Raw genomic sequence first — 27,742 nt, 5'->3', positions numbered from 1 at the left:
CGAGTTAAATTTAAGGCTTTTTAAAACCCTTTTAATACCACATAAAATCCAATTTATTACTGTTTCAGTCATACCGGCTAAGTATGAGGGTATGATGAAAAACCATTAGGGACCACATGGCCTAGAATTATTTATATCACATTTTTTCAGTACTTCCCAGCAGTATATATCAATAATTCCTAACGATACAATTACATTGGTGAGACCTGGATCCGGGCAAAAATGGATGGATGAATTAACCAATTAGAAATTATTAATGCATTCTAGTTTTTGCAAAAATCTTGATTTGCCCATTATGAAACAATGAACTTCATAGCTCCTGTAGCTTGCAGTAGGGAGTGTTTGCTAAAGGTCCGTCTCCAGACAGCACACAATCCGATAAAAATATTTTGTGACTAACATTACTGTCTATAGCAAGTAAAAGAAAATATTTTAGACTTTAAGTGTTTTCAGGAACTTCTAAGGCCTTTAGGAAACTAAATGTAATGTATTAGTCACTCAGTTACCAGGAGGCACATCAGAATCATTATTTATCACGATTTTATTTTTAAGCCGTATCCAATATACAAGCAAGAAGTAAGAAAAATGTCACCATAGCAACAACAAAGTTAAAATTCACTCACTCTGCTGAATTTATTTCTTCATTCAATGTACAACTCAATGCAGTCACCCAGAGCCTAATGCCTGAACTACAGCTATGTGTAAACTGGGAGCCAGTGGGATTGTTTTTTGCAACTTCACAAGAATTCATCCAACATTTATCATTTGCACAAGAAGCTCGCAAGCACACGTTAGGTCACAACCATAATCATTCATGACATTTAGTTTCAACATCAGTGTTTTGTGATTTACATACACCAGGAAACCAAAGCAGAGTTAGTGGTGACTTTCCCTGAATCAACCCTAATTCAGAGTGTACATCGGACATCATTTTCTACCTTCAAATTAATTACCAGCCCTAACACATCAAATAACATTCAATTACACTGAGTGCAGCTTTAACTTAATACAACTGCAATTAAGGACAGTTTATTGGATGTCATTTGCTATTTCAGCCAGTGTGTCTCCTTTCCTAGAACCAGTCTCGTTTTAAAAAGTAAACGTGCAGCCTCACCTCCCTGTAATTGTTTGTGCTTAATTATTGAGGGTATAATGCAGACAAATGCAAATCACTCGCCACAAACAGTCGAGGCACCACATCTGTACACTTGGAGGAAACCAGAGTCCTCAAATGCCCTGATCTTTACCAGCATATTTTTAAGGAGTCCTGAGCTGACAAGTCTTTTACCAGACAAATGACACCTAAGAACCTTCACGAGGTAAAAAGGACAAACTGGATGACAATCATGCATGATTATTTTTTTACCAAAAAACAACCTAAGTTTATTAAGAGAGACGAGTGAATGGAGATGTGGTGTTGGTGGGGTTCTCAACCACACCAAGCATTTCTCTGTGCATATTCTGTAGAGAGACGTCTTATATTACATGATTCTGTTTTCCCGCTCTTCATTTCCCTAAATGCTTCATCAGCTCCATGGCAGTGTTACTTGATGTCCATCAAGCGCTGTTCATTCTCCTCCTCAACTGTGTCCAACCACATCTGGTCAAACTAGTGCTGTTTCCTCCTGAATGAGCATCCTGAGGAAAGATGGAGAAAGACAGATTGAATTTACGAGTAAAAAACAAAAACACATTTATTTTAGATAAATGTAACGTATATAATATTTTGTCCACTCTTACCTCTTAGTATAAAACACAATTGGGGTTGCAACTAACAATTATTTACAATAATCGGTCTTGTATGTTCTTGATTAATTAATTAATTAATTAATTAATTAACTGTTTGGCCTGAAGCCTGAGGAGACATTTTCAAAAGGTCTTGTTCGGGCAACAATGAGTCCAAAATCCAAAGATAAACACTTTACCATTGGAGAAGACTGTTGCCAATTCATTTATTAAGTTGACTAATCATTACAGCTCTTCATTACATCTCTAAATGTTTTTAACAGCCCCATAAACTACATGTACAGCCTCCAACGTTCCATGAAGTTGAATGAACACTTAACTTAAACTGTGGTAAACTGACATGCAGCTAAAAAAGCAGCAGAGAGCTAGCAAGAGTTGCTGGGGAGTTTCTGTAAAACTACTATTATGAGGCTGAGAATTAACTTTCAACAACTGAATATTATAACCTTCACAAAGTTAAGATTTTTAAGCCAGGTTTAATTACAGACAGCTGAGTGTATGTGTCCCTGTCACCTTTATGAAGGTAGACAGTGCATCAACAATCTTTATTGGAGATTAACGGTATAAAGCCAGTCAAAACAACAGGGACGGTGTATAAACTGACACGCTCTGACAAGATACAACAGATAAGAGAACACTAAAAGTCATGTTGCTATCTGCCTTTTCAAAGACTAAATCACCTCCAAACTAACAGTTTTAGTGCCAAGTGTTGCAGCTGCACCCATAGTAACTCAAAGCAAAGCACATTGAGGAGCACTTGGTTACCACGGCAACACAGCACAGGACAGGGTTGGGACAGTGAGAGCGTTCGTTAAAACAAACCTTGACCTTAAGCTCAACCAATTCACTAACACCCTGTATACAGTATCATCGTTTCTTCAACGTACTGCGACGAGTGAAGCAATCGATCCGTCTTTTATTAGAACAAAGGATTAGCTGTTCTGAAACCACATCCTGCTGTCCTTGCTGAAAGAAGTCGAAATAAATGCCTGAACAAAAGAGCATTTGTGCTTGCAGTCGACTGTGTAGAAATGGATCAATGATGATAAATTTCTGTCACGACCACAAGAGTCACTGTATGCCTTAGTTGACACCCTGTTCATGAAGAACACAATGAAAGGGCAACACAAAGGCAAATATTAAGGTGTCACTTAGATGTGTATTGTAGGGTTGGGCGGTAATACGGTATACCGCGGGGTCTTAAAAATAACGGTATCAGTTTCAATACAGTCATTAAAAAAATGCAATGCACTTATATAGGAGACAAGGATTAAATATTAAATATAATTTATGTAATTATGTGTGGTTGTCATGTGTGGAGGAGAAAGTAGTTTTTTTTTGTAAGTTGTTATGTTATTATTGTTTCAGTATTAGTGTTTGGTATTCAGTTTCTGAACGGGGCGCAAGGCAACAGTTTGACACCGTCTGAGCATTGCGTCATAATTTTTAATTAGTCACGGTAATATAAAATAGGGAGGAGGTTTGAAGGTATCAAAATTTGGATACGGCCCAACCCTAGTGATTGTACAGCAAAGTTCTGCTACCTGATCCCCAACCTAACAGGCCCAAATGAATATTGAGTTTTGGGGCATTTTGCTGCCAAAGCTTTGGGTAGAGGCCAGGTGCAGGTTAAAAATTGAAAATGCAAACATTTTTTATCAATTTAATTACCAAAATACAATTTACGTATAGTGGACCTGGGGCTTTTGGTGTTCTAGGGCAGGTTGTTCACTTTGTCGGGTAATCCAGCCTTGTCGATGTACGTCATGTGTTGCAAGTTAGATATTATAATTAGGGGTGTGACGAGACGAGAAACGCCCAAGCTCTAAGTGACAGCTACAGCATGTATCTATGCATTTTTTAAGTGGATATGTAGTGCTACATATATATATATATATATATTCACTGAAACGGGTAGACAGTTTCTTCACTACGCACGCTGCTTACCTTCTGTAAGGCGAGCTTTCCCTCCTGTAGGCTGGCAGAGGACTGTGGAACAGCCGACACACAGCACTACAGTCTGAGCGTGGCTGAACACTGTGGTGATCTTGTAGCAACCTGCACACAACACACGCATACAAATCATTGGATGGGGACAGCCAACGATTGTATTATCCAATGCACTCTTGGTTATTGATGTGTCCTTGCAGCTGTTTGTATAAAAGAGTCACTTGAAACTCATTTAACCAGACAGTCACAAGTGTCATTGTATGCCTTATTTGACACCCCAATCACTAATGGAACAATGAAAGGGCAACACATAAAGGCAAATATTTTAATACAAATAATACATTTAGGCTCTAATTTTAAATTAAATTTAAGATCATGTTGTAGCTGCTATTTTGTTTTTATTGAGCCCAAATTTTCTCCATTGCTTTTTACTCCAATGTATTTTCATAAAAGTTAACACATTTTCCCTCAAATAAGTCTCAATACTTGAACATGAAGATGTAGTTAGGCACAGTATTTGTGTACTTTGCACTTTAATGTATCTCTATTATCTAAGTGATCTAGGAGGGTTTGGCCAGGTTGCTACATAAACAAACTGACCTGGACATTTGACATCCATAAAATAAGAATTAGGACTCTGAACGAGGCGTTTCTTCTTGTGTCTCCTCTTTTCCTCCTCAGAGCTCGGGAGCAAAAGATCCTTTGCAAGCTGGAAGAAAATTAAAAGACAACAGTTTAGCTGAATACTAGTCTACATTCATTTAAAATGATCTACGGAGTGTAGAAATAACTGAAATATAAGGATACATTTCATTTCTGGTCAGAGTTAAAACTTTACATCGTGATTAGCCTACAGGATGCAAAGGTCAAAACTCTCACGCATTGGGCGTGAGACACACACATTTCAACCCGTTCACACGCCACACCTTGTATTTCTCACGCAGAGAAATTACCAGGATAACGGCCACCAAGTTGGGCCACTATTTTTAACAGTGGAACAGGTAGAGGAATCAAGTGAGTTCCCCATAGAGTTCAGAACGCCCTGCCACCATCCGCGGCGCTACCATTGGTCATTTTAGGTTCGGGCCCGCCCATTTTGACCCATCTAGCAGTTCATCCAATAAGCAGTTTGAGGAAAGCTTTGAGTGAAAGCTTCTCAGCCAATCAGCGGCTTCTACCCGCCTGCCCACAGGCTGCGTCGTCACCAATAAGTGATCCAATGAAATGAATGACGTTTGTGCGCAAGCTTTTCAAGCAAGCTCAATGAGACAGACAGAGTGTAGCTATTAGCTAGCTAATATGAAACGCAAAGCGAAGCAAAGCAGCTTGTTTTCATCTAAATTCAGCAAGAAACACTCCAAGGAGCAGGAGGAGGACATTTTAAGTAATGCAGTTACAAGTGACGATTTACCATCCTGCTCGGCCACCCTCTCCCCATCAAGTCCTCCCGTAGCCACACCGTCACACCAGCAAGGCAAGTAGTGTCTTAACGTTATTAGTGTCTGGCTGTCTGAATGAAGGGGGAACCTGAATACATTTGGCTTATTTTAATTGGCCTGTCCAGTTTTCTGGAGGCCCACCTACAATCAAAATCCTGGCGCCGCTAGTGCCTGCCACGCACAAGCTGAGTGAGTGCGGATTTCAAGTTGCGGCTTTCGTCGCTGTTTGTGACTTTGCCTGAGATTGAGTGACAAGTGTATTCTGTGTACTCATTGACATAGGGTGTACTCGCCCTGTTGTTTATCTGGTTGCCATGACTTGGCGGGTGATGACGTACTGTCACTGTTCCAGTTGAGGGGAGAGAGAGCGGATGACAGTTGGCTTGAGTTCAGTAGAGCACACGGCTCTGTAGAGTCGTGGAAATATGACTTTATATACTACATGTACTGTACATAGGAACAGGAAACCCTGTTGTGTGTCTGCCCTATTTCTGATACTGTGGCGGCAGAAATCAACATAGAGGAAACACTGGGTAGCTTTTATTATTATTATTATAGCTACATGTTGAATCGGCTGCAGGGCTACTCTAACAGTTTTATATTTTTAAAAAGATACCCATTTTAGGCCTACCAATAATACTTTTATAACAGTACCCATAATAATTTGGAATATTTTTAGTTTTTTTCTTTCCTTTTATTTTTACTGCACAACCTCCCGGGCTCCATTGTGAAAACCTTTGGCCTAGGCTATTTCATTATATTGTATCCAGACAATTTATAGTATTAATTATTGCGCGCACACACACACACACACACACACACACACACACACACACACACACACACACACACACACACACACACACACACACACACAATTAATAAAAATGATTTGTACGAATTTATGTAGGGCTGCTCCCTCTTAGTGGATTAGTCGACTAATCGGTGGTTTTGGTCTTAGTCAACTTAGATCTTTTTAGTACATTAGTCATGTTTGATGTTTTTTTTTTCATGCTGAATGACTTATTTCCAAGAAACGTACGAGGACATCTCTAGTAAACACAAGAATTAAGGGTTGACATTTTACCTAAGAGATATCACCGTGAAACCCACTTTGATTACTTTCATCAAGGCAATTTTTTGTTGTATTACACGTTTTCTGAAATTGTTTGTTCTTAAAATATGCAAAGGAGGCGTTATCTTATTCAATATATGCATCATCTTTGCAGAGAAACTCAGATTTACAGATCTGTTGATTAAATCAACTAATCAATTAGTCAATACAATTGAATGAGTGTTGGTCGACTAAGAATTTCTTCAATCGAACACAGGCCTACATTTATGTCATTTATCAGATCAGACTCCGTCCCCACCCAAACCCCTGCCGCCAAAATCTCACTCTGAACTCTGTTCAAAACTTGAGCCCTGCTCTCATGAGAGGAAATATGAGGAAATATGTAGGGCTGCAACTAACGATTATTTTAATAATCGATTAATCTGTCGATTATTTTTTCGATTAATCGATGAATCTGATAAAAAAAAAGCATTAATTTACATCAACTCAATACACATAGTTGTGTAAAGGTAAGTAACCCAAATAGCAGATACAGACAAGACAGACAGACACACTTATTCATTAAATTATTACCATCATTGTAGTAAGTACAAGTTAAGTTCGTTTATACACCACACACTATTATATTTGTCAACAATAACTGATATGGGACAAAGCACATAATATATACATGACAACAGATTGAAAAATGAATGGGCTAAAAAAGGCGAGTGAATAAAACCGTGTATTTAGTCTTGCAAAGTATACCACCCCTGCTTTATTACTGTTATTACCGAGCTAACGCTAGCTTGTCATGCTAGTCAGCTGGATAACGCGTAAACGGCAGCACCAGAAGAGCTACTGGAGGGACGGTACGTTCCTCACTTCAGAACGGAACAGAAGTAGGATAGTGTAGTGACTTTACCCTGCTGTTGAACTCCCTTCCTCCTCATCAAGGACTCCAACATGTTTACGTTTTAGGTGTTAACTCATCACCGTGGCGCGCCCCTGCCATGCCGTGTCGCTTTTGCTTATCTTGCAATTAACACGTTTTTGATTTATTTAGTGTGAAATGCTCCCACACCTTGGATGACTTGGGTCATACTGATTTCTCTGCCTCCGCCGAGTGTTTCAGAACAACGTTAAGGGTCTCTCCGGTCTATCTCCGTATTTCCTCTACCCCCGCTCTGCTCTTATTTTCTTTCGCTCCGCGCTGCTCCGCTCTGCGCTCAACTCAATTTTTTTTTTTATCTCCGCGACTAGGTTGCCTAATAGTTGCGCGACACAACGAATCGATAATTAAATTTGTTGCCAACTTTTTTAGTAATCGAATTTTATCGATTCGTTGTTGCAGCCCTAGAAATGTGATAAAGTGCTAAAAAAAAATGGGCTTAATGTTTTAAAGCAATCAACGTTACGGTGATCACAGGATAAACGAAGATATGTTCAGAAAGTGATTTTTAACGCACTAAAAAGATCGCCATGTGACTGGTGATCATAAAGGGAGCCCGCGTGGGCTGCTTTGTTGCACGTGTTCGCCATATTGCGTGCTTTTTTTACATCTTTACGTTTAAATCACAGCACTCAAAGCGTTGATTCCAACAGAAACAAAACGCACTTTCATATGGTATAAGATCCCCCCCCTACAAAACACATTTTAACGACTGATGGCTACTCTAAACCCCGCGGAGGTACTTACTGGCATGTCTGCGTGCTGGGAACCTCACCGGAAAATCACTGATGACGCACCGGAAACCTTCAGCTGACGGGCAAACATCCGGAGGAAGAAGACAAATATCAGAGACGGTTTAGCATATGTCAATGTTTAGCATAGAGGATCTTCTAAATTATTATTATTTTTTAATAAGCGTTGATTTATTGGGGCATTTGTGGGTGTTTACATTCAACTACCTGTTGAAATTTAAACTACGAAAAAAAATCTGCTTTTGGTTATGAAACACCACGTGGTGGCGTCTTATATTTTACAATTAATTAATTTTATTTTCATGTAGAATTTAACAAGTCAGTTATGTATCCAGACATAGGTTTTACAACAGACATTTCAATTTCCAAAGATGTTTGACTGTCAAATAGTGTCCACTTAGCTACTTCATATGTGTAAATCAATCACAAAGACCTCAACGGCCGAATGTAATAGCTTTTTTACGTACTCCATAGACTGATAAAACTAGGGTTACTCTTTTGCTTTTTAAAAAAAATGTTAGGATCTTTTTTTTCTCCTATATATTTGCAAACTTTATTTAATAAAAAATACTAACAACAAATGAAGCCAGGGGGATTTTTCCATCTCTCCATCATCTCTGGTTAATTTGTTTATTTATTTGAACTACTAAAAGTAACCAGAGCTGTACAGCTCTTTATACTAGAAGAGATATTGTACATATCGTTATTGCAAACTTATATTTTAGATTACTTTTTGTGGTACTTGTATTTTCTCCTACTTTGTATATATTTATATTTATGCACCCCAACAACACCAAGCTAAGTTCGTGGTAGGCCTATACTTGGCCATAAACCTGTATGGTTGTGATTCTGATTAAATGTCAATTTGCATGTTATGACTTAGCCTACTTTAATATTTGAATAAGTCTAATTTGTAATGTGTCGAATTGTTCCAATACCATAGCCTAAGATCATAAACCAACTTAAATGAATGGTAATGGCGACTTAGTTTTTACTGTTAAACATAATTACTTGAAATCCGTTCTCTTGTTCAAGTCCCCTCAGGTATGTTATTCGTTTTCTGATTAAACGGCGCCATCTAGTGTTCGTGCTGAGTACCTGCATGTCTGAGACGCACTTCGATGAAGCACTCCCACACTACGTAGTCACTATCCGGATCTGGTTTTTTTTTTGGAGGCAGAAAAAACACGTAGCCACCACGAAGGGATATTGACTTTTGGATGAAAGCTAAATTAATCTGGAATAGATCTGGTGTTGAAGACTGATCGGCAGTAGGCCTATACAGTTCAACTTTGGATGGAGTTGTTTCTTTATCCAGCGCAGTCCAAACAGAGCACAGAGGCACTGAGGGGGATCGGAATTTACCGGTGACAAGTCCGGGAAAAAAAGGAAAAGAGGATCTACTCGTTACATGGAGTTTATAAAAGCCTGCTTCATTTTAATCACAATTACAACAAAGATTTTGAAGACTTGAGTCGATGAAAAGAACTTTCGGAAAGGGACAGCCCCAACTTTTCCCCTTGTATCTTTAACTTTGAAGAAGCAGCTCCAACCATGGCGAAAAAGTATGATTTCCTTTACAAATTGTTACTCATCGGGGACAGCGGAGTGGGCAAAACATGTCTGATCATTCGTTTTGCTGAGGACAATTTTAACTCCACGTACATTTCCACCATAGGTACGTTGTTACAGTGTATGTATGTTTGCCTTCCAACCAACGACATTTTTGCACCAACTTATGATTGGCATTAGGGCATGAGTGAGACAAATGTTTGCTGAATGCTGACATTTAATTCTTCCTCAATTTGATGCTGTACCCTACAAACTGGTTTCACAGGCTGCTTTCATGTCTGAACTAGTCTCTGCTCTCTCTTTTCTTTTTCTTGTCTCTTATCTTCTTTTACTTTTTTCTCCTGTTGAATGTTTTTCTCTTGTTGAATGTGTGTGCTGTCTCTTCCCTGACCCTCGATCTCCCCCATCTCTCCCTCAGATCTCATTCCTCTCACTTGGCTCTCAGAGGGTCCACCCACCCTCATTCCTATCTCTTTTACCATCTCGACGTTCCCAGAAGAATGGTTGGCTTTCTGGCATGCATGCTTTTTTTTTCAGGACAACCCCTCTCATCTGACCCTAGCTGTCTGTCTGTCCAGAAGGAAGAAAAAAAACATAACTCAAAGTTAGTGTGTTCTGCAGGGTTGTATAGGCCTACGCCTCTCCTACATGTCTGTTGTAAGGGAAGGTGACCTGTGTGTGTGTGTGTGTGTGTGTGTGTGTGTGTGTGTGTGTCCGTGCGGGTGTGCGGGTGTGGTTTTAGGTCATATCTGAGGTATTTAACTCATTCTCTGTCTATCTATTCTCTCCTCTCTGCTTTTTGAAGGCATTGACTTTAAAGTAAAAACCATTGAAGTGGAAGGAAAGAAAGTGAAACTCCAAGTCTGGTAAGATATGACAGTTGGTTGCTTGTCTGGAAATGCTTTGTTTTTTCTCTGCCTCTTTTTCCTAAGAGAAAAGCGGGAACCTCCCTCCTGTTCTCCAAATCTGGACTTGACTATGACAGGGTTTATTGTCCAAGTATCTATCACACGGGCCACCACAGAGTCACTTTATGTCATACAACGGATTCAGCTTGCTATAGCAGTGTAAAATGCACATTAAATGCATCGTCCTGCAACTTGGACTTTCTTTTGACAGTTGTATTTTAAAAGTCTTGCACGATGTGCATGCATCAGTGCACATTTTTCTTACTTTGACTGTGTGTGCTTTGTGCAGGGACACAGCAGGGCAGGAGAGGTTCAAGACCATTACGACAGCCTACTACAGAGGAGCCATGGTGAGCACAGGACGCCTGCAGAACAAGCAGACTGGATAATCATGGCTGACATCACCGTCCCTTTGTGCTCGCTCTGTACCTTTTGACTGACTCTTTAAATCCTCTCTCTTTGTCTCTGTGTTAGGGCATCATCCTGGTGTATGACATCACAGACGAGAAGTCCTACGAGAACATCCAGAATTGGATGAAGAGCATCAAAGAAGTGAGACTGTTTCCACTCAGTCGTTGCAAAGATAATCAGGAAATACTTAAAAAAAAATAGTGCTTAGTCAGTTGGATATGTATTAGTCATGAGTATGTAAGTATATTTGCTTGCCTCAACAACGAAGCAGCGTCATTGCACAACTGGTTATTTTACAGGGTTAGTTCACCTAAATCACACCACTCTTACCCCTAGTTGTCATCTTTCTAATGGACAAATTAAGGCTGCAACTAACAAATATTTTCATTATCGATTTATCCTGTTAAATCCTGTCAAATCCTGTCATCCTGTTAAACCTATTTTTTCAATTAATTAATTAATTAATTAATTGCTTTGTCTATAACATTTCAGAAAATAATTAAAAATCCAATTTCCAGAGCCCAGCTTGATGTCTTCAAATGTCGTGATTTGTTTGAAAAGCAGTCCAAAACCCAAATATATTTAGTTTACAATGATATAAGTTTTTAAATGTATTTGTTGTCCAGCTCCATTTTGTATCAGAGGCAGCAGAAGGTTCCGGGGAGATTCATCTTGACTGAGAAGGAGCCAAATAATCTCTCAAACTTTAAATTGTACTCTATTTATTTTTATTTTTCAAAGTATTTTTTTTCTCCATTTTTGGCTTTAATCAATACTTGACAGTTGAGTAGTGACATGAAACCATGAGAGAGATCACATTACATGGTATGGGTCTTAAAGACTAGTCGCTTTATCATTGATGTTTGGCTCAGGTAAAATCATTTCTTACTGATCAAGGAACTGAAACTTCATTACAAGTGACCATCAGTTTGTGTCATTATTTGGTTCTTTGTCATCAAACAACATTTGATTGTACTCAAAACAGTGTGCAAAAAGATTTCTCAAAAGTGTTATCTAGAGACCGATATTTCAGAAACCTTAGTATTCAAATCTAAACTCTCTTCAAGGCTTAACACTACCAGGCAAACTAACCCTTTTTCTGGAAGGGCTTTAAATTAAACTTTTTTTAAAATTTGATTTGGTGGGAACACAAGGATGTAATAAAAAGAAATTTGAATGTAGGGCTGGGCGATATGGAGAAAATCAAATATCACAATATTTTTGACTAAATACCTCAATATCGATACCGCAATTATATTGAAGTGTTGACTATTGGTGCTTTCACAAAATATTTAATACAATGACATTTTTGACACACACACTACAATACAACACTTAAGCCATATTACAACATTACGATATCCAAAATCTAAGACGATATCTAGTCTCATATCACGATATCGATATAACATCGATATATTGCCCAGCTCTATTTGAATGCATTACTCACACATTCACTCATCTCATTCACACAGAGAATCCTCTCTGCATAGCCAAATTATGCATATGTCCTAGATCTTTGTTAACTAGTAAAGACTCAATGTCACAACCCACTTGCCTAATTTGTGTTTAATTAATCATTTTCTCTAATCATTTCATTGACCTGGTCTTAAATATAGAGACAGTTTCCTGCAGAGCAGCTGCTGTAGGTGCAGCCTATTCTGGTTGTTCAGTTCAGACTTGATGTAAAGATGTCTGCTTTCCTTCGCTTTGATCTCTTCTTAAATGTATATTCATAGCTGAGCAAACTTTCTTGTAGAAAAGAACTCAACTAATCAATTGACTGCATTCCCTCTTTCCCAGAATGCATCAGCTGGGGTCTGTCGAATGTTACTAGGCAATAAGTGTGACATTGAATCAAAGCGGAAAGTTTCCAGGGAGACAGGAGAAAAGGTGAGATGATCGGAAAAGAGATGTAACTATTTCCTACGTAATGCTGTTACATTAGTGTTAAAGTGTTGTGGTCGGTGGAGTAGTAATAGTCAAAGGCTTCATTGTTGACTTTTTTTCTTCTTTTTTTAAATATAAGAGGCAGTGATTGTTTGAGGAAGGGATTGAATGTGTCACACAAGTTTTTGATGTTTTCACTTTGCGTTTACTTTAGATAAGAAGCAGGAAGTGATTATTAACCATATCCTGAATGTGATCTGTGTCTGTTGTTGACAGCTGGCAAAAGATCATGGCATCAGGTTCTTTGAGACCAGTGCAAAGTCCAGCATTAACGTGGATGAGGTGAGACGGAATGTAACCACTGACTAACAAAACACTGTCTTCATACTTTATTAAACTTTGGCTTATGGGTGTGCTTTGTTGTGATATGTTAATTTGCTACAAATGCTGCAGAGGTAACTTTCATTTTATCTCACTCTTTTAACCTTTCTGTGTTTCCTTTAGTCCTTTCTGTCTTTGGCACGTGACATACTACAGAAATCCAGCAAGAAACCAGTAAGTTATATCAAATAATACCAAACTGAAGCATTAGTTCCTCCCTGAACATAAGACTTTATGCTAGATATGTCTGTAATTTCCTCTCTTTATCTGTATTTCCTTGTTTGACAGGGCCCCACAGGCCGAGAGGTGAAAATCACGAGCAATACAGAGAAAAAATCCTCCAAATGTGTTCTTCTCTAGATATGACGCTGGCCAGCACACGTAAGAAAGCGCCATAAACATGTAAGAGCACATCATTATTACTGGGGAGAGAAATACCGTACAGCAGGTTTTCTGTCTCCATCTGGTGGGCTCACATATCAAATACATATAGGTTCTAAAAGTTTTTACACCAAAACTACTTTTTGTTCCCCTAAAGCGTAGTAAGGATTTCTCCTTTGTCCTGACATTTTATTGAGATGATTGTGCCTGTATTTACCATTGAACATATTTTCTGCCACATTTGCTCTGATAATGTTATTGTCATGAAAATGTTGCAAAGTGTAGGTCCTATGACTCACAAACAAATACCTGGCACAATATTTCACCAAGGAGTTCCCATCAGGTTTAGTTAAGCTGGACATTTCTATTTCCGCCTTGTATTTTTCTGGCTTATCGCCACATTGTCATCCCTACAACAGCACTGCCTACTGTCTTTAAATAACTTTAGCTGTGTTTTTTAAACTGGGTAGCTATGTTAAAAAAAAGGGGGGGGGGGGGGGGCAGTGGCAGAGGAAGAGTTTGATGGAAAGTGTTTTCTGTCTTCTGGTCAGGCATCTTATATATTCTGTTTGATGGTTTAAATACTGGACAAAATTGTTTAATTAATAAGTCATAAAACATCTTTGGTTCTTGCAGTGTCATTATGAGAGACAGTGGAAGCAATTTCTTTCCCCACATTTTAGTGTATTATAAATATATTGCAGAGATGTCATAGACTGAACATGATTAAATGTTGGCAAGGTTTGTAGTTACATTTCATTATGTTTATGTTCTTATCATTTGTGAGTTGCTGAAATAGTCTAATCATGTACAATATTTTAAATCCTTAAACAGAATCTACAGTAACAGATGCCATTTAAGTTGAGACATTTTTTGGAACATGTTCTTCAGGTTAATTAATTAAACAAGTTGATGGATGCATGGAGTTGAATCTGAAACAAACCGAGGTGGTAAAAAGCTTTATTTTAACAGATAAATGGATTGAGAATGTGGATGGTAGTAACAGAGATAAGTGCAATATGAGAAGATGAGTGGAGAGATGAAAGAATGATGGATAAAGGAAGTGAATGGACAGGATGTGAGGGAAGCAGCAGTGCTCTCATGTACCTCACTTTGAATTGTTGGATCTTGCCTTTTATCTGAAGTGCCTGGTTAATCTCTCACTGAACACTACCACACATAGCTACATCTGACAAGACAGGCTCCCTGTTCAGGCAATTTCAGATCATTCAAAATGACTGTGATTAAAGGTGCAGATATGATCCGGACCGACATACTGTATTTACTGTATCTGCTTTTTATGCATTTCTTTCACATTCAGTGTCTTTTAGACCTGCCACAAGACTTTGTATGTAGCTTTCAGACTTGATGAATAAAATTTCTAAACAATAAACATGATGAGTGTGTTGTAGTTTGAAACTGTTGGCAAATCAAGTCAATTGTGTTTATACAGCCCAAAATTACAAATCAAAAAACCCAAACCCAAACCCTTTTATAGGAAAAAAAGGAAGCAATCTCAGGAGGAGCAACAGAGGAGGGATCCCTCTCCCAGCCAGGATGGACAGATATGCATTAGATGTGGTAGCCTATTGTTTAGTATTATTATTCTGTATTCATCTGTATGAAGGGCTCAGCCTACAACTTTTGATCATTACTGATCTGTTTTAGAAATATACTCGTTATTTTATGGCTGTTTAACCACTCAGGTTTATTACAGTTTTACTTTAAGACCAAAAATAAAGATCAATTCAAATAGTCAGGCAGCTTACAGTTAGCAGAAGGCTTTGTGTCTCCGGGACACTAAAGGTAATATGTCTGTTGACACAGTGTTGGTTAATTCATAGCCCTAAATTAGATGAGGCATCTATGTGGGACACTCATTCTAACTACTAGGACCCCCGTTGCTTTCTTTTAACCACTATCCTCCCAATACAGCGGCCAGCAGGGTGATAGTTTTCTCCCTCATTGCTGCTGCAGGAGCTGGAGCCTGTCGCTTGGCAACCGCCCCTCCTTTCCAGCATCAGCACCACGACGGTGTGCGCGCGCTCTGCAGCATCTTCGAGTTGCCTGCACGTCCTGCGTGCCTTGTCATCACGTAGGGCAGGTTTCGGTTTGCAAACACGATACATTCCTTTCCCAGTGCCAGAGCTGTACCGAAGACCAGAGGGGGAGACGCGAGCAGCGGAGGGAGGGGCGAGTTAAGAGAAGAATTACAAATAAACGTGGATGGATTTAAAGATGCTATCCCGGACATAGGTAGGCTATAGGCTATGTTGCTATGTTCATGTAACGTCTGGGGGGAGGCAGTGAGGTAAACGACCGGGATACACACACAAACAAAACACACGGGCTGGACGGGATGCCCGCGTGACTGCAGGGAGGAAAGAGGCGGCGGAGGAGGAGGAGGGGGGTCTAGGTGCGTGTGTGGTCCACCGCAAAACCCCCAAGGTGGAGTTGTCAAAGATCGAAACCTGTAAGGAAAGAATAATTCCAACCTGGCTGCTATTTTTGGTGCAGTTTGAAAATCGATGGAGGATATTTATTTCCTGTTCACGTCAAGGTAATTAGTCTCGCTTCCCAAACGAACCGATGTGATCTCGGGGCTTTGATCTCCACACCGTCTGTTTCTTTTCCGTGGCAGGATGAGGACCTAACATAAGGTCGCGGAAGGGACGCGCACATGTTCGGATGTTACTCCTCCTGATTGGACACACGGACTGACCGGCTCATGTCATCTCTGCTGGTGTTGAAACAACGAGGGATCAGCTGCTTTCTTTGGGATGCTTTAAAATTTGCGGCCTGCTCTGGTCTCCAGTTACCGCAATGCTACTGGCAAGAGGAGGGAGAGGTGGAAGGCAGGAGATGGAGAGGAGGGAGGGAGCAGCAAGAAGCAAATGAGTATAACAATGATGTAGGCCTATAGTTGCAAAAAACTAGCCCCATCTGTGTGATTGTGTTTCACTCGGAGAATGGTACAGACTGTACTCTATAGGTGATAGTGGCATGTGAAGTGCATGGGGTGAGAGATACACTGTATTGAGTATCTAAGGATCATGGCTGAAACGTCAAATGAGGTGAGTACGGTGGCTGTAAGTGTGTAGTGGCTGCTCAATTCTCAACTTTCTGCTGACAAAGTTCTTGGACTCACTCACTGGACTATAGTGCGAAGAATGGGGCATTGCGCAGAACCTATGGCACTAGCCAGTGGAGAGCTTGGTGCATAATTGTGACAGAGTGGAGTTCTAAAGCCAGCATTTATGTCTCTCCCTCTTCTACTCGCCTGCACTTCTACCCACGGCGCTCAAATTTGTTTTATGGACCCAGAGTTAGTGTGAAGCCAGCCTCCTCCACATACAGCCTGACATGCCTTCGCCATCAGACTCCAGCAGCGTGGCTTCGGCCTCGGGGTCTCGAGGCTGGTCCGACAGCCGCAGGGGCATGTCGGGCCGGGGGCCTGGTGGGGCACGGCTACTCCTGTACCTAGGGCTGTGCCACCTAGGCCTGGGGGCCATGGTCCTGGCCTTCTCTTTCACCAGCATGGCCTTCACCTCCTCAGCCCGAGTGAGGCAATCCTGTCCATTCTGGGCTGGCTTCTTTGTAAGTGTAAATCTGACTGAAAACATACAGTATTAATTAAGAATATAACAGCAGAAGGGTTTTCTGATGTATGTGGTGTCTGTTTGCAGGTGGTGGCATCAGGGATAGTTGGAATAATCTCATGGAGGAGACCTCTGACACTGGTGGTATGTATGTTTCCCTTTGATAAAAGGAGCATTCAAGTTAGCTTTAGGTGTAAAACCACGTGCCGTGGAGCAATATTAGATAACCAACGTGGGGCCCAGAAAACCCCAGGTGTGTCAACCCGCTTATGGTAATTTCATTAATTGCAAATTAGTCTAGCGATATGCACCACTAAAGTATGATATAAACTCAAGTGAAGGGTTGAGAACACAAGCTCCCCACAAGGTTAGTAGCTTTAAGGTGGGTCCTGCATGTTTAAGGGGCCCTGTTTGAACATGTTGTAAATTGTTTGTATATCTTTACATAAAAACAATAGTATTTTATTCTGAGCTTATGTTTTCCATATTCATGTATTAATTAAGTAAAACTCCTACGACCTAAATAACAAACCGTAAATGTGGGGGTGGTTGATCTGGCCATGACATGGGAGGCAAAAAGTGTTTGTCTAAAAATCAATCCAGGTACTTCACTGATTAGTTCCTCCTCTCTAGCAGAAGATATGTTTATCAGTTAAATCACCTGGCATAGTCTTTGGTTGGAAAAATAAAACTCTGCACACTCTCGGCCTTCCATAGCACGAGTTTTGACACCCTGCTCTGTGCTCCCCCAAAGGTGTCACTGTTCATGCTGCTGTCTGCAGTGTGTGTGATCCTCAGTCTGGCCGGCTCAATGCTCTCCTGTCAGAATGCACAGATGGTCAAGTCTATGCTCACCTGCCAGGTACACAACATTATGCAAGTGTTTTTTCTTCTGCCTCATGCTGAAATGCCCTTCTAGCCAGATGCATGGGGAACGTGTCAGGAATAATTGTAAATATGTTTTTTGTTTGTGTTCAATTCAGTGCTTAACATCAATCGTCTGTGTATGGGAATGTGTGTAGGTGGAGGATGGTCTCTGTGTGTGTTGCGCACCCACTCACTCCTGCTCCATCACAGAAGAGGAGACCCTGGTTCTCTCCCTGAATGCTGACTGTCACTCAGTCAGACATCAGCTGAAAGTAAGATGTATCTATATTTTATCACAAGGGTAGGTTCACAATTTTTCAAGTCTGTCTTAAAATAATAGTCAGGTGCCCATATTAAAATTGAAACCGTTTTTTCTTGCTGTAACCGTGCCTCATCATTCATACTCGGCATTAAAAGATCCCTATGCGCTTTTCAGCGCCATTGTTTTGTGCATGTATTCAAACGTTTATTTGTTGGTTACTGGGTTTTTAAATACAAAATCCCCTGTTTTTTTCCCCTGACTTTGTGTTTAGCTGCAGCTCAACACAAAGTCAGACTTGAAAAATTGTCATATAAATATGACATATTCCCACCAATAAAATGCTTTTCTGTTGTCAGATTTTGACTTTCTGAATGCATATTTCTCTAAAGGACCTTTTGTTCAGTGCATGCGGTCTCAGCATTCTCTCCACCATCATCTGTACTCTGTCCACTGTGACCTGCAGTATCCACATATTCTCTCTGGACCTCGTGCACCTGGTGAGTACAGACACAGCACATTTTACATTTGCCAGACTGGCTCTTTCCACGAATGACAGTACTCAGCAATAAACTACACAGCTGCGTATTTGACTTTGTACAAATGTTGTAGCTCATTACATCTATCGGTTGTATGATCTGCATGTGTTTCCCATTCTCCCTGCCTAGCTGGCCCCACATCGCTCTCGTTCAGTCAACCCAGAATGCACCACTCCTCAGGACGCCTTCCTGACTAACATCATGGACTTTGAGGAGTTTGTCCCACCCATCCCTCCGCCCCCCTACTATCCTCCTGAGTACACCTGCAGCTCTGAAACAGACGCTCAGAGGTACCACACTTAATAAGTATTATTAAACATCACTTGCCATACAGACACATTGGACAGAGTGTGCAAGAAAATGATTGTTTGATATTATTTTGTATTATCGTCCAGCATCACCTATAACGGCTCCATGGAGAGCCCTGTTCCTCTCTACCCCACTGACTGCCCCCCTCCTTATGAAGCTGTTATGGGACAAAGAGCTGCAAGCCAGGTAAGTGTGTGTATGTATGTGTGTTATGTGTGATGTCCTATGCTGATCCTTGTCTATTTTGACTGTCAAGGCAACAGTGTTTGACCCCCACGGCACTGAACTGTCTGGAGAGAGAGGGACTTCTACTGCCTTCAGTGGTGAAGGTGAGAAGCTGTTTTAAAATAAAAAAAAAAGTTATTACTTAAAGTATTATATCACAATATAAAGCAATGAGTTAAACTCAAAGCAAAATATGTCCCTCCATAATAAAGGATTACCTTTCTTTATTAGTGTCCATGGACAGTGGATCTTTGTTGATGTCAGAGATTGTGGACATCCCTAATGATTCCTCCCCCTCTGAGGACTCCTGCCTGATGGAGGTTGGGCTGAGGACCCAGGGGGAGAAGGGCAACAGGAACGCTGGTGAGGGGGGAGACGGAGGAGACAGCGGGGAGTACATCAGCTTTCGTGGTCCCGCGTCTCAGACGCCAGAGAGTCCCCTGGCAGGGGGCCCGAGAGCCAGGCACTTCCTCAGAGGAGAGAGGTCCAACTCCTGCTCTTCACCCAGCACAGCGACCTCCACATACAGGTGAGGACAAACACACACATACAGACACAATTTAATAATGTAAGAGCTCTACAGGTGATGGTGCAATCCTGTTTTGTCCTGCAGGTCTCCAGTATTGCGTCGCCAGGCCATGCTAGCTAGTAGCTGTTCCCAGCTGGAAGCAATAGGGAAATCCATTTCTGCGCAACCATCCACCATCCCAGAGTTTCGAGTTCGCCCCTCCACTCCCTTACGCCAAGGAGCTACCCCAACCACCTCTGCTCCTCCCATTTTATCCTCCTCAGCTGCCAGTGAGCAGAGTGGTGCTCACGGTAATGGGCTACCCCTCCCGGGCCAACCATTGTACCTTCGACGAAGGGCTGGGAAGAGTGAGAAGGATGGAGAGAGTGTAAGAAGGGACAGTGAAGGGCTCCTACGTCTTGTGAGGTCACACAGTGAGCCAGGTCTCGGCTCCTCGACTGACACAGGTAAGTCAGACACCAAAAGGAGTACATCTCCTACATTACTATTTCAATGTCCATAACCTGTCCTTGTATCTCCTCTTCTGTAGTTGACTTTGGCTCTGGAGGCAGCAAAGTATCCATAGACACAGGTAGGAGCGTATATCCACAAAGCTTTAAGATGTGATGTTCTGGTGGCTCAGTGGTCTAAAGCACAAAACTTCCTGGGTTTAAATCTGGCTTTGTTGCATGTCATCTCCTCCTCTCTTCCTTTCTGTCTCTTTCCACATTTGACTGTCCAATTAAAGGCAAAAGTGCTCCAAAAGAAAACACTTCTAAGTTGTTTTGATGAGATACAATTCAACACATTTGCAACTAATGGCGATCATTTATCAAACCCTCTTAGAAACTAGTGCATTCTGCATATCTGTCCCCAAGTGCATGTGATCTATGAAACTCTTCCACAACATCAAATTTGCCAGTGATTTGATTACAGATTGATAAATTATATTCTTCTGTGGAAACCATAATGTGCCTCACCAGTTCCTCTTTTACAGCATTATTTTCAAATGACACATCCTGCTTTATGAAGGCTGTGCTTCTTGTCCTATCAAAACGGTTGTCATGAAACATAGCAAAAAGATCTGCAGTGGTTGCTGGACTTCACTGTAGGACTTATACAATATGAACCTGCACCTTTAAGAATTAATGTTGCCTAATTTGTACTTTATGGTAGATTTATAGTATTGACTGTCACATTTCATCAATAATATGCTCCTATTCTTTCTTGCAGAGCATCTGACATTAATTCTAATAGTGTTTGATATTCTGGGCAGATATACAGTATATTTAAAAAACTACACATTTTCCAAGCAGAAATGTATCTTACAGCTGAGCTGAGATAGAATTAATACAATTTGAGATCAGATGTAGCAAGTCTGGGCCTCCTGGCCATTTTCTGCTGCCTGTTGACACCCAGAGTGTTTGTTTGTGTATTCTGAGCTCTTGTGTATTATGTTGCCAGTCTAATGTCAGATAGGTAGTGATGTTGCTGTTCATTTCAGTTACCTTCTCTTTCCCCTTATTTTTATGTAGTTAATGAGTTAGGTTTAGCATTTATCATCTTTTTGGGTAGTTTATTCAGTTTTGTGTTTTTATTTTTTTAGTCATTCCTGGTTTTTTTATTTTTTTATTTTGGACTTGACTTTACCTGAAGTTCAATTTAAGCTTCTGTAAAATGATTAAAACAAAGAAGTGCAAACTGACTTCTGATGAGGGCTAAAATATTTCTTTTTTCCTGACTCCATCTCTCATAGGTCCATCCTCTGAAGCATGTCTCTTGCCCCCCACCTCTTTGCCTCCTGCTGCAGCTCTGCCAAGGAAAGGCAGCATGAAATCAGCAGCCACTGGGTTGCAGGTCCCCTCCAAACTTCCCCCCACCTCACCACTGCATTTACCTAAAGACTGCCACCGTTCCCTAGGAGACCTTAAGGTTAGTCTGAGAAAAATTGATACAGAATCAACAAACATCTAAAAATACAAAAGTTGACACTTACTGTCTTAGCAAGGGCTGGACGATTGTTTGTCTTATTTTATCTTCCCCTTCATTTTTTACATCTCCTTCAGGTGACTCGGGGTCTGGTGGCTCGCTTCCTGCAGCGCTCCAAACGCAACCTATCGCCCTCCTCCGAGCATGCTGGGAGCACAGGGCAGGGGCCTAAGAGAAGGAGTGAAGTTGAGGGCACTGCCACCAACCACATGCCCTTGGAACAAGTATGACACATCTGGTTAACCTTATTTATTTCCTCCTATCTCCAGTTCACTACATCAGAATAATACAGTGCTTCTGCGAGTAGAGCTATCTGCTTTTTGTCTAAATGTTTTCTTGACAAACTCATTTCCAGGTGTTGCTGACACCTTGGAACACCAGCCGAGGACACCCTAACCATCACTCCCGCCATCCTCATCGCAGTGGACACCACCATTCCCACAGTGACAGTCGACACAACCGGAACCACGCTAGTCGGGCGCCAGAGGGGATCCACCTGCGCAGCTGTGGAGATTTAAGCTCTTCGTCCACTGCGTCACTACGCCGATTAGTGACACCTCATCCACCGCATGGGTCATCAGGAGCTCTTTACTCAGAGTCTGCACTGTGAGGAGGGCAGGAGGGTGAAGAAGGGATGGAGGAGAAACATGGGATGCATATGAGTTGATAGGGTTGTAAGGAAGACAAGAGGAAATAAGGCAGGCTAATGAAATGGAGAGTGGGGCAGTTTAGTGGAGATATCTAGTTCTGAAAATGTGAAAGTCTTCCCTCCTTTTCCTCTTTGTCACCTCCATTTTCTGAAGCCAACTGTGCAAATGGCCTTATTCAGTGGTGCTCTTTATCACTCTGAACATCAGCCCAGAGCTTACACTATTTCATCTGTAAAACGGTCACTAGATGCTTATTTCTGGGCAGTGTGGTCCCTGTTCTAACAGAATAAATCAGAGACAACCAACCAGAGGCATCTTTTCTGCTGTATTCTCCACTCCATCTCTCAATACTGATCTGGAGACATATTTTTCATCAAGACTGGAGAGAGAACCCAACTAGCATTCATGCTACAACTACCACTTACTCACATGTACATTCAGTCTATTACATAACTATGGGTTGCAATATGCTTCTGGCCCTTTTGTACATTGCCATTCATCCACAGGATCACTCAGATGAAGTGATCATGGAAACCCTTATTTTGTCTTCCATTGTTAAAAGAAAATGCATCTCAATAAACATATAGTTTGCTGAGGTTGCACATGAGGACGCATGGAAAACCCTTAACTGAGTTGCTAATTTTGGCTTTTTCTTTTTGCAATTCAGATTCCCACTTTCTCCATGTTTTTCCACCTCAACATTGGCCTTCAAAAAAAGGCAGCCAGCATTTTTAACATTGATATTAATGCACGCCACAGACACATGCTCAGCCTTTGAAATGTATTCTCTGTGGGTGGCCCCTGGACACGGTGGTTTGATTTGCATATGTGCATGTTTTGCTAAAGCCCCCCGCATACAGCAGGAACCTTGTGAATTCAATCCTGACCGTCTGTGTAACTACGTAACATGTCCTCAGAGTGTCTTTATCTGCATGTTTTGACAATGCTTTTGACTTTTTTCCTCTTGCACCCAAGACCTATGATAGTAGCCATTTGAAATGTGTTTGTGTTAACAGATAGCTGAAGGCGATGGCTAGAGTCGAAGATGTGCAGCGCTCCCAAAGTTTTCTGCCAGATGGCTCTCAACATGCCTCTGCATCCTAATTTGATTATGATAGGGTTTGACATGTTTCAAACCCTATCACAGGCAGGCATATCTGTGATCCTATGAGATAAAGAGGTGTAAATTGCACCGTGACTCTGATGACATTAAGAGTCTCTTGCAATAAATGTGCAGACAAATTTGTTACATACAGTTGGCTTCCCACTACAGTATGTGTTGGCACGGTTATCTTTGGACCTGCAGGGGTTGAGGATGGGTGGTAAATGGAAAAAAAAGAGCCTTGGGCTGCTGACTGTGAACATATGATGGGTCTAGCAGCTCTGGATACGGGATTTTGAAGTTTTTCAATATTTGTGTCAGATTGGAGTTTTATTCTTTGAAAGGTCTTTTTAGTGTGCTCACTAAATGATGATATTGACATTTTGGATACACTCATATGTATGTACCTAATTTTAAAAATGCACACGCATACACACTTAGCCTGCACACAGGCACACACTCCCTTATTAAGGCACTGAGCTGAATTTCTACCTCCTGTCTTGCATAAAACTATTTATTTGAAGAAATGTATATCTGTATGGCAGGATTAACAGGATAGAGCATTGAAACCGGACTAATTAATGTATCTAAATATGACACCTATTTCAGATTTTAAATGCAGTGTCAATGGCAAAACTTTCAATGCAAGTTATGTATTTCAAAAATATGAAATAAATGATAGACATCAAATAAAAATACCTTTGTTGGTGGTTTATACATATAATGAAGGGCAAAATCCCAGACAGGAGTGTAAGGTTTTTTATACATATATATATATATTATATCTCTGTTTTATTTTTATTTTTTTATCATTTATACTCGTAAAACTATATTTACGTATATAGTATGAACGTTTCTACTATGAGGGATGGAAGTAACACAAAAAGTTTAATGTTTTCTCCCCTTAGGGGCTCCGTATGTCAGAAATGTGTGTATTAAAAGTGCTGTGCGGTTGCGCAAACTACCACATCCATGGGTTTATATATATGTCAATGGGCTGAACGCGCCCCTGGCTTCATAATCTCCCCACTCCACCTAAACTCCACCTCTTCTCAAATTATATTGGTCAGCCAGTGTGAAAACCCATCCTGGTTCGATGGTACCAGCCAATCAAAACGCTCAATGTCAAATGGAGCCTTCCAAAATCCACGCCCACATGCACCACTCGTAATGTATGTTGGGAAATTTAGTTCTACTGATTTGTATTTAAACGGACAGAAGCGGGACAGCGAACTACAATCTGCACATCCTTGTTTGAGGAGACGTTCACAGACTTCAGTTTGACAGCAAGACGAAGAACCAGAGGATAAACTATTTCGCACAATTATACGGAACAGTTTGGACTAAGAGGACAGTATCATTATGGTATGTAAAGGCATATGTATGAACTTTTTTTTTAAATTCGGTATACTAAAGCTAGCTTTGGTAACAGGCTGGATGCAGGATAACAATGCAAGTTAACGTCGCTTCTTTTCATGCCAAGGTTAGCTAGCTAGTAATTGGTAAATGAATTCACGTGACCTAGCTAATCCTCGCTCTTGTTTACGGAGTTCTGTGGACTAAGAGACCATGGAGCGAACCACGTTGGTAGAGTTAGTTTTCCTCAACCGAAACAAATGTACCGTTATATGGTTTAGCGTTAGTTACGTTACTGTTAGCTAATGTTGCAGTCCGACATGTTTGAGCTAAGCTTGTTTACGGTTAGTCAGAGATTTTGGATGGTTGGTTGAGAATGAGCCGTCACCTGAGCTTGATCATTAATGCCCCTAAAATAATCCGGACCATGTGGAAGGCCGTGTTCCCTCTTAAATTAGAAACCACACCTATTCTGCTGTGCATCTCGTCTTTCCAGGGGGACAGCAATTGCAATGGGACGCACAGCAACAAAAAGGCGTTACTGTCAGATCCTCAGCTGTTTGAAGCCCAGTTTGATGAGCTGGTGACGGAGCTTTCAGTGAGGGACTTCGCCGACCCTGCGCTGGCTGATGCTCTGGCCAGGTTGAGAGAGGTATGTATGTCGTCTTTTTTTGCCTAGTTGCTTCTGGCAAGTGTTGAACTGCTATTGCATGTGGTTCCTTATCTGCATCTATTTCTTGTAGGTTTTGGTGTACAATTCCCCTGGAGGCAAGAGGAACCGAGGCCTGTCTGTGATTGGAACCCTAAGAGAGCTTCTCCCACCAGCGCAGCTCACACAGGACACAGTGCAGCGGGCCCTGTTGGTTGGCTGGTGCATTGAGTTGGTAATGACTAATGACCAATGTTGTGATATAGTAAAGGATAAGTCTGGCCATAGTCCACATTTTTTTCTCAAAACATCCCATTAAAAGGCCAAAAGCAGCATTGCCAGTGTAGCCTTTCCTAAAAACACATCAATTAGCCACACCTCTCCACTGGGTGACAAAGTTAAATCAATCCCACATCCACTATCCTGATGCTATAAATTAAACGCTTACTACTAGTAGGGCTGGGTATTGTTTTAAAAAAAAAGATCAATACCAATACCCTGACTTCCATACCGGTTCCTAAACAATACTTTTTTCGATACCAATTTTATAAAACAAAAAGAAATTACGGCACAATCTTGTTATTTAGTTTTCAGCTCCTACGTGAGCCGTTTTTGCGGAACAGAGTTTTCCCTGCCTGCCTCTGCGACGTGTAACGTTACACAGCCAATCAGTAAAGTAGCAATACCACAGTGTAGAAATACTCCGTTACAAGAAAACGTATTAGCATCAAAATGTACTCAAAGTACCAAACTGTACCAGTACCTGCTGGATAGTTTCATCTATAATAATACTAGGGCTGTCAATTAAATGCATGTTTGTCCATAGTTAACTCGCGATTAATCGCACATTTCTTCTTTTTTTTTTATCTGTTCGAAATGTACTTTAAAAGGGATATTTTTCAAGTTTGTAATACCTTCATCAACATGGGAGCAGACAAAATGCTTGCTTTATGCAATTTATTATTACTGCAACAATTCAAAAGAATGACAAGTACTGTCTAGAATATTCTCCAGAATAACCTCAAAGCTACTGTATGCTCAAAAAATATGCTGAAGACATAATATGGCAAACTGATTAAAACTGAACATGCCATTCAAAATACCATTTCCCTTATCTATTTCTGCTCAAGTAGGTGTGTTTCTGCTAGCCATCCACAACGTTACTGCTGAATTGCTTCCTGATTTCCCAAATTACGGAGCGGCCCGAGGCCCAATTCACAGAACGTGTGGGTTTAAAAAAAAAAAGAAAAAGTGGCATTAACTCATTAGCGTGTTCATTTTGACAGCCCTTCATCATCATTTATAAATTAATTTTATATTTTGTATTAATAATAATCTGAATTTGTAAAGTAATTAGAAACTAAAGTTATGACATAAATGTAGTGGAGTAAAAGTTTAACGTAGTATGATATGGAAATACTCAAGTAAAGTACAAGCACCTCAAAATTGTACTTGATTACAGTACTTAGGTAAATGTACTTAGTTACTTTTCACCACTGTAAATATATATTTGTAGGCAGCTTAAGCTGTTATGTGCTTCCCAATGTGTTGCTAAAACTTGAGCTCACAAGCACAGACTCAGACTAGCTATAGTAATGACACTTTGCAAGGGTGTTACTTTCTCTCATCATTAAGTGTTATGACTGTGTCTATGTTGCTTGCAGCTTCAGGCCTTTTTCCTGGTGGCAGATGATATCATGGATGGATCTGTGACCCGGAGAGGACAGCCCTGCTGGTACAAAAAGGTCAGACTTCATATAATCCAGAAAAAGAGACCCTAAAAGCCTGTTGTTGTTGTTGTTGTTGTTGTTGTTGTGTAATAATTTATTTTCAACTGTTAATGGCACACTCAGTGAACCATGTCTGTTTGTTTTTAAGGATGGCATAGGTCTGGATGCGATCAACGATTCATTTCTCTTAGAAGGGTCAATCTATAGACTGCTTCGGAGACATTGCAGGGATCAGCCCTACTACGTTCGCCTACTAGAGCTATTTACTGAGGTACTATGCGTCCTGATTTAATTACACACACACACACACACACACACACACACACACACACACACATACACATTAATACAGGCTTCATAGTGCATTTCTGTTTGTTTCAGGTAACTTTCCAGACCGAGCTCGGCCAAGCTCTGGACCTCATGACGGCTCCCCCTGGTCAGGTTGACCTCAACAGATTCACCATTGAGAGGTTGTGAAGATAAATCTGAAAAGTAAATTTTTACAAAGAATGCTGTTTTTATAC

General features: G+C 40.7%; 4 protein-coding genes and 2 non-coding genes across 8 annotated transcripts in view; 3 read left to right on the top strand and 3 right to left on the bottom strand.

Moving 5' to 3' along the window:
- Positions 1-523: 523 nt before the first annotated feature.
- On the bottom strand, positions 524-7,994 carry rps27.2 (ribosomal protein S27, isoform 2). The gene is made up of 4 exons (XM_028581112.1): positions 7,889-7,994; positions 4,297-4,405; positions 3,694-3,804; positions 524-1,638 (listed from the first exon to the last, which is right to left on the bottom strand). Exons 1-4 carry the CDS (start codon positions 7,892-7,894, stop codon positions 1,610-1,612), a joined length of 255 nt encoding a protein of 84 aa, XP_028436913.1. The 5' UTR covers positions 7,895-7,994; the 3' UTR covers positions 524-1,609.
- On the bottom strand, positions 2,750-2,881 carry LOC114557998 (small nucleolar RNA SNORA13). The gene has a single exon (XR_003692884.1). It is a non-coding gene; the product is annotated as a small nucleolar RNA SNORA13 (small nucleolar RNA).
- LOC114558005 (small nucleolar RNA SNORA13) lies at positions 3,883-4,015 on the bottom strand. The gene has a single exon (XR_003692890.1). It is a non-coding gene; the product is annotated as a small nucleolar RNA SNORA13 (small nucleolar RNA).
- Positions 7,995-8,995: 1,001 nt separating the features above from the next.
- On the top strand, positions 8,996-14,829 carry rab13 (RAB13, member RAS oncogene family). The gene is made up of 8 exons (XM_028580131.1): positions 8,996-9,571; positions 10,271-10,331; positions 10,663-10,723; positions 10,848-10,925; positions 12,588-12,677; positions 12,951-13,016; positions 13,179-13,229; positions 13,344-14,829. Exons 1-8 carry the CDS (start codon positions 9,448-9,450, stop codon positions 13,413-13,415), a joined length of 603 nt encoding a protein of 200 aa, XP_028435932.1. The 5' UTR covers positions 8,996-9,447; the 3' UTR covers positions 13,416-14,829.
- A 726-nt stretch (positions 14,830-15,555) lies between these two features.
- Positions 15,556-24,107, top strand: fam189b (family with sequence similarity 189 member B). The gene is made up of 15 exons (XM_028580591.1): positions 15,556-15,692; positions 16,078-17,033; positions 17,123-17,179; positions 17,790-17,897; positions 18,058-18,174; positions 18,554-18,661; positions 18,830-18,990; positions 19,096-19,195; positions 19,266-19,338; positions 19,466-19,763; positions 19,848-20,209; positions 20,293-20,334; positions 21,499-21,674; positions 21,809-21,955; positions 22,087-24,107. The coding sequence occupies exons 2-15, from the start codon at positions 16,800-16,802 to the stop codon at positions 22,339-22,341; spliced, it is 2,238 nt and encodes a 745-aa protein (XP_028436392.1). The 5' UTR covers positions 15,556-15,692; positions 16,078-16,799; the 3' UTR covers positions 22,342-24,107.
- Positions 24,108-24,660: 553 nt separating this feature from the next.
- fdps (farnesyl diphosphate synthase (farnesyl pyrophosphate synthetase, dimethylallyltranstransferase, geranyltranstransferase)) overlaps positions 24,661-27,742 on the top strand; it is a 5,948-nt gene continuing 2,866 nt past the window's right edge. Inside the window, exons 1-6 of one of the 3 annotated variants that reach the window (XM_028580499.1) lie at positions 24,661-24,848; positions 25,336-25,491; positions 25,583-25,723; positions 27,153-27,233; positions 27,367-27,489; positions 27,600-27,688. In XM_028580499.1, coding sequence (XP_028436300.1) covers positions 24,846-24,848; positions 25,336-25,491; positions 25,583-25,723; positions 27,153-27,233; positions 27,367-27,489; positions 27,600-27,688 — 593 coding nt within the window. In that variant the 5' untranslated portion in view covers positions 24,661-24,845. Of the gene's footprint in view, positions 24,849-24,994; positions 25,492-25,582; positions 25,724-27,152; positions 27,234-27,366; positions 27,490-27,599; positions 27,689-27,742 lie in introns of those variants that run through there. The other 2 variants (XM_028580500.1, XM_028580497.1) reach the window with 2 other exon arrangements.

The sequence above is a fragment of the Perca flavescens genome, chromosome 6, assembly GCF_004354835.1.
Source record: "Perca flavescens isolate YP-PL-M2 chromosome 6, PFLA_1.0, whole genome shotgun sequence".
Taxonomy (NCBI): Eukaryota; Metazoa; Chordata; class Actinopteri; order Perciformes; family Percidae; genus Perca; species Perca flavescens.
Note: the sequence above shows the minus strand (reverse complement) of the source record. Positions and strands in the feature narration are given on the sequence as shown.